At 35.5% G+C, this 7,239-nt stretch overlaps 1 protein-coding gene across 1 annotated transcript in view; it reads left to right on the forward strand.

Annotated features, from left to right (window-relative positions):
* Positions 1–6,894, forward strand: part of LOC126249684 (COMM domain-containing protein 5-like) — a 44,801-nt gene extending 37,907 nt beyond the window's left edge. Inside the window, exons 2-4 of the mRNA XM_049951362.1 lie at positions 2,079–2,268; positions 6,067–6,210; positions 6,296–6,894. Coding sequence (XP_049807319.1) covers positions 2,079–2,268; positions 6,067–6,210; positions 6,296–6,476 — 515 coding nt within the window. The 3' untranslated portion in view covers positions 6,477–6,894. The remainder of the gene's footprint in view (positions 1–2,078; positions 2,269–6,066; positions 6,211–6,295) is intronic.
* Positions 6,895–7,239: the final 345 nt, after the last annotated feature.

Consider the following 7,239-nt stretch of genomic DNA (forward strand, 5'->3'; position numbering starts at 1 on the left):
ATATCACTGGAACATACCCACACAAAATCACACATTTGCTATACATGGATGATCTAAAACTACTGGCAGCAACAAATCAACAACTCAACAGATTACTAAAGATAACAGAAGTATTCAGCAATGATATAAATATGGCTTTTGGAACAGACAAATGTAAGAAAAATAGCATAGTTAAGGGAAAACACACTAAACAAGAAGATTACATATTGGATAACCACAGTGACTGCATAGAAGCGATGGAAAAAACAGATGCCTATAAATATCTAGGATACAGACAAAAAATAGGAATAGATAATACAAATATTAAAGAACTAAAAGAAAAATATAGACAAAGACTAACAAAAATACTGAAAACAGAATTGACAGCAAGAAACAAGACAAAAGCTATAAATACCTATGCTATACCAATATTGACCTACTCATTTGGAGTAGTGAAATGGAGTAACACAGACCTAGAAGCACTCAATACACTTACACGATCACAATGCCACAAATATAGAATACATCACATACATTCAGCAACAGAAAGATTCACATTAAGCACAAAGGAAGGAGGAAGGGGATTTATCGACATAAAAAACCTACATTATGGACAGGTAGACAATTTAAGAAAATTATTTCTAGAACGAGCAGAAACTAGCAAAATACACAAAGCAATCACTCATATAAATACATCTGTTACACCACTGCAATTTCATAACCACTTCTACAACCCTTTAGATCACATAACATCAACAGATACGAAGAAAGTAAATTGGAAAAAGAAAACACTACATGGCAAGCACCCATATCATCTAACACAGCCACACATCGATCAAGACGCATCCAACACATGGCTAAGAAAAGGCAATATATACAGTGAGACGGAAGGATTCATGATTGCAATACAGGATCAAACAATAAACACCAGGTATTACAGCAAGCATATTATTAAAGATCCCAATACCACAACAGATAAATGCAGACTTTGCAAACAACAAATAGAAACAGTAGATCACATCACAAGTGGATGTACAATACTAGCAAATACAGAATACCCCAGAAGACATGACAATTTTGCAAAAATAATTCATCAACAGCTTGCCTTACAACATAAACTTATAAAACAACACGTTCCCACATACAAGTATGCACCACAAAATGTACAGGAGAATGATGAATACAAATTATACTGGAACAGAACCATTATAACAGATAAAACAACGCCACATAACAAACCTGACATCATACTCACCAATAAAAAGAAGAAATTAACACAACTAATCGAAATATCCATACCCAATACAACAAATATACAAAAGAAAACAGGAGAAAAAATTGAAAAATACATCCAACTGGCTGAGGAAGTCAAGGACATGTGGCATCAAGATAAAGTTGACATTATACCAATTATACTATCAACTACAGGAGTCATACCACACAATATCCACCAGTACATCAATGCAATACAGCTACATCCAAACATATATATACAACTGCAGAAATCCGTAATTATTGATACATGTTCAATTACCCGAAAGTTCCTAAATGCAATGTAACATATACTGTACAGTTAAAAGGAAGTCACGCTTGATCAAGGTCCGCGTCACTTTCATTTCGAACCAGACCTAAGGTCTGAGAAAGGAAAGAAATAATAATAATAATAATAATAACAACAACAACAATATTTTGTCAGACTATAGTTCAGGGATTTGATATTTTTTCCTTTAAGGTTATAGACATGTAATGATTTTTTTCATGATTTTGTTTCATGGACACTGCTCGTATGGATAAAGTTAAATAAATAGCATAGTGCACGTTGCTGGTGTTCTGACTGATTTGTCTCCACTGTTGAGTAGGCCCACTGTGAAATGTAGTATTAAAGTGTCCACAATTGTGTGCTGTGTGCAGATTCTACTATGTTATAAAAATTAACCCCAATGTATCTTTGATTTCACTATCAGACACTTCCTATGAAAGGGTGTGTTCTGTTTAATAGAGTTGCCAATTTGATTCATCTTGTCCTTACATGTTTATCCTCATCTTCATCTGCAATTTTGTTGTTTATTCAGTGTTAGCTAATTATCTTCCCATTTCAGTAGCAGTACGTTCACTTGAAGGGAAGCCGATTCAGGAAGGAGCACTCACTAAAGTCCAGATAAAAACAGTAACATGTGATGAACTCTGTGAGCTGTATGCATTAGTTCTTTCTGTGATGAAGATGTTTTTTTATCATCAATCATCTGCAGTAAAACCAGAAACATTGAAAGATGAATTGAAAGACCTAAGGTAAGGAATAAAACATTGTTTGATAACTAAAACTTAAGTTTCTTATTCACAGATAATGCTTTTTCCGTAATTGGTATTGGTACCTCTTCTGATAGCTCAGAAAAGTCCATACAGTGTTAGTGAAAACTTCAGATATTATCTAGTTTTTGTTCGGCTGTGTGCCAGTATGATAATACGTAGTTACTCTCCTACCTTCTTAAAGTTTGCTTGTGGATTAGTGCCCACTTACTGTAAAAGGAGCAGTTTCATTTTGCCCTCACTCCTTGGTTTATTCATTTGTTTTCACAGAGAAACATAAGGAAAAAATTCAGATCATTTGTTTTTTTTTTCCTTTCCCCCCACCCCCCACCCCTGGGTAAAATTGATACACACACATTCCACATTCTGTCACAAATTACTCTGCTGAACATCGGTTTTGACCTATCAGAATGAAATATATTCAACGTATTTTGATTTAGCTTCAAACAGTGAGCCTTGTAAAATGATCCTTGGTTGAATAAATTGCTGATACTAATGCTTGGATAAGGTGTGATAGCCACTAACTCCAAATCATATGGGAAAACTCTTAAAGAGCTTATGGTTTGCCACCAATTCAATTCCAAAATCGCATTAAATGTGCTGATTGCTACAGCAGGTGTCTTCTTCAATCATTCTATAACTGAAATGTTTTTACAACCAAAAGAATTTTCATGATTTTTTTTATTTGTTGAATAGTTGAAAGATGGTCCAAGTGGAAGAAGAATAATCGTTAAATAAGAAATGCATTTCTGGGGAGAGAACGGACCTATGTGATGCTATTGTCACCTCAGGGAGTTAAGATGGCAGTGGTTGGGGTTGTATTTAGTGACACAGTGTTCATGCAAGGTCTGGTTCCAGTGGTGGTTATGGTGGCGGTGATGATAGAAACCTCTACAGAGAGGAAGTAAACTTGGCCATTAGAGAAACTGCAAAGTGGTGAAGAGGTGAATGTTAACGTGGAACACTAGTTAGTGGACAACCTCTGGAACTATGTGCACAAATTGTATGAGGCCTACTGAGGAATGCAAGCATGTTGCCATGGTTGAGGTGTATCTCCCTAGCAGTTTTTAGGGAAGCTATGGAGCCAAATTATTACATTCAAGCACTTCCTCCTGTGGACAACCAATGTGGTCTATCAATAGAGTTTGAGATACTAGTCAGTCCTCATGAACATACCATTAGTAAGAAAACTTATGGGGTACGATAATTGTACCACAATACCTTATTTATGGTTGTCATTAGGAAATACCGTGAAAAAAAGTCCTCTTACGAGGAGTCATGGGAATTTTGAAATTAGAAATGTGTTTCTGCAAAGGAACCCTTCTTATTCATTTAGTTTCCTTTATTATTATTATTATTATTATTATTATCATATCATCAATTTCCCTTTAAGGAGAGCACTAAAAGACAATCAGTTTTCATTTCACTTTTTCTGTCTTCCCCCCCCCCCCCCCCCCCAAAAAAAACCTCTCATATATTCACTGTTTTTGTCCTCCCTCTCTTCTGTCCACTTTTTTCCTGTTTTCTTCTCATGGGGTGTTTGTTGAAATCTTGTTTTCTGATTTTTTTTTCTCTCTGTCTGTCAGGTTTTCTGTGAAGATGTTCAGTTTCTTGAGGTCTTACATGGTTTCGTTTACCCAGTTGGTTTCCACTTTGTGAGTTGTCACTATGTTAAAAATTCTGGTGGTCACTCTATTTTCATTCATCCTATGTATGTGTCTGTAGAACTTTGCCCTTCTTTTCCTGATGTTTGTAATCGTCTATTTATACAGTTCTTTTGTCAGTCTCTTTATTCAGATCCCCTCTTTCTGAATCAACCTGTAGATCTTTGTCAGTATTTTCCTCTCTTGTTTTCCCATCTCCTTTATTTTAGTTATTCCCTTGATTACTTGAGGCATACAAGGTTTGTGGTAAGACTACTGTACTATAGTGTCATTGATGGTAATACTTCTTTTGTTGTAATGGTTCCGTGTAAGTCCATATGCTTTTTTTTAATTTTGTGATCCGTTCTTCATTGGGTGTTGAGTTCAGTCTTGTTTTCTGTATAATCTCTCCCAGATATTTGAAACTTTCTATTTGCTTTACCAGTGGGTGTTGATTTTGTGTCCATGTACTGCTTTTTTTTTCGTACGAGATTTGTAGTCCTGTTTTGGCTGAGATTTTATGTCATGTCTCTAGAGCTTCTTTGGCTTCTTTTCTGTTATTTGTTATGAGCTACATCATTGGCAAAGGCTAGACATTTTATGTTGACAGTTCTGTCCTTGTATCTTCTCATGTTTACCCCATTGAATACTGTGTTCCATGTCATGAATATTTTCTCCAAAACAGAGCATACTGCCTCACCACTGTCTTGATTTCAAGTGGTTCAGAGATCTCTCCCATAAACCCACTTTGGATGTTGTGTTTGTTAATGTTTCAGGGATTAGTTTTCTGGTCTTGTTGTCCACCTTCATTTCTTCTAGACTGTTGAAATTTGCTTCTCTGTCTATGGCACTGTAGGCCTTTTTGAGGTCAACAAATGTCATTGTGGTGTTCCTGGACTTCCTTGTTGTTAATACTGTTCTCGAACACCAGATATGTTCACTGCTTGATCTTCCCTTTATGAACCATCCTTGGTGTTCTCCTACCTGTCAATCTATTTGAGGTTGGTTGGTTAATTTGAGGGAGGGGACCAAACAGTGAGGTCATCGGTACCATTGGATTAGGGAAGGATGGGGAAGGAAGTCGGCCATGTCTTTTCAAAGGAACCGTCCCATCATTTGCTTGGAGTTATTTAGGGAAATCACGGAAAACCTAACTCTGGATGGCTGGACAGTGGTTTGAACCGTCATCCTAGCGAATGCAAGTCCAGTGTGCTAACCATTGCACCATATCGTTCAGTATCTATTTGAGGCTCTAGTTGATTTAACAGGGCTTTGGATAATTTTGTATGTCACAGGCAGTAGTGAAATTCCTCTGTAATTAAAAGGGTCTGTTTTGTTTCCTTTCTTGTGGAGGGCATGTATTAGCACTGACTTCCTTTCTTCTGGTACCTTTTCTGTTTCCAAGATGTTTTTTATGATTCTGTGTATTTTGGGTGTGATGTTTTTGTAGTCGAATTTCCAAATTTCCACAGTCAGTCCATATTCTCCAGGTGCTCTGTTATTTTCCAATGATTTTATTATTTTCACGATCTCCTTGTGTGTTGGCGGCTTGAAATCAAGGTTAGGTTCTGGCTTCTCAAACTGTAGAATGTGCATCAGTTTATCATATTTTAGATGTGTCGAAGTATAGTGCTAGTATTTCAAGTTCTTTTTCAGATTTGTCTTCAGTGTCCCTCTTGTCTTTTGAAGCATAAGCTTGGTGGCTGATATCCTGTCATATTTTCTCTAAATGTTCTATAGCAATTGTGTGTGTTGTTTTCATTGATGTCCTCTTTCATCTCTTTTTCCGTCTGTTCTTTCCATAACCTCTTTTTCCTTTACGGATTATTTTAGAAGTGGTCTTCCATATCCTGTTGAATTCTTCCCATTTTTTAGATGTTCTACGAATGTTAAATTTTTTCCATACTAAACATGCTGACAAATATGATTTTCAATTGTTTCTTGGAGACTTCAGATTAGTTATGATGTGGGGAAGTAATATTGAATGTTTTTGTATAATGCAAAACAAACATACATTCATACTTCAATTTTACCAGTATGAAAAGTTTGGTAGCTTAAATGAGGTATTTTAATATCAACACAGTATTATTGATTTTATCTGATGTGTTCTAAAAAAATCAAATCCCCTTTTTTGCAGATTTCCTAATGCATCTGCACAAGACTTGGTCAGTGTTTTAACAGGACCCAGAGCAGCCATTCTCAGTGGCATTGCATCAAAACGTAACATACTGCCAAAGCTGATATCTGTTGATTGGAGAATTAACATAACTATTGCATCATGGTATGTTTAACAGTATGAGAAATGATGTTAATTAATTGTTACTTGGAGCACATTAATGTTAATTCAGTATATCTCGTTGTTTCAGTTATTCATCACGTGTGCTTGAGCCATCAGTAACCCTTGATATTTCAATGTCTAACAGTGAGAAAAAGCAGTTTGAAATTTCAGTATCAAAATTCCATCATCTGAGATATGTGGTAGCAACAGTTTTAAAAGAAATGGCATTGCTGGAAAAAAAAAGAATTTTCAAAATGTCAGTTCCATGACAACGAATATGTGCAAATATTTTCTCAAATATTTAAAGAACCATTTCATGTAATTTTGAATGTTACCTGTGAACATTGAGATTTTCTTAAGAGGTAGTTATTGCGAGCAACTCTTAGGGAGTGGTGTGATTCTTGGACAGTCTGGTATGCCATTTAGATACAACTTTATGCGAGGACTCATGCAGAATGCAAGTCTCACTGTTTGTTGTGGATTAATTTGTCAACAGAAGTGGGGAGATTTTTTCAGAACATTGTGTTAACCTTTTAAATGCTTATATTATCATAAATAAATGTTCTGACAAGAGTGTTGATGCAGAAATTGAAAATTTATGTGAACAAATAACATTATTAAAAAGTTTTTTGTGTCATAGGAATGTGCACTGTTTTTCTGCAAGTAATAAATATGTTTCATAAAATATTTAACAATGTTTATTAGGTTGCTAGAAAAAATTTTTCACTTGGTGTTCAGTAATTCACATTTAGACAAGTTTTGAGACGAACTCATCATCAGAACAGTGCCAATAGATTACAAGAGTCATAAGTGAATGAGTTATAAAGATTTTCTGAATCATAATTACCAAAAAAAATTTTAAAGCATACAAGGCAAACCTATGAACATAGAAGAAAGGTGGAATTCTTCATACACAATTCTGTGTCGTGTGACCTAACCATTCCAGAGCACAATTGAGTGGCAAGTGCATTACAAGCTAGCAAGTTAACAGAAATGATCTCCAGATAGAGTAAGTACATGAGTGAAGTGTCA

The sequence above is a fragment of the Schistocerca nitens genome, chromosome 3, assembly GCF_023898315.1.
Source record: "Schistocerca nitens isolate TAMUIC-IGC-003100 chromosome 3, iqSchNite1.1, whole genome shotgun sequence".
In the NCBI taxonomy this organism is placed as follows: Eukaryota; Metazoa; Arthropoda; class Insecta; order Orthoptera; family Acrididae; genus Schistocerca; species Schistocerca nitens.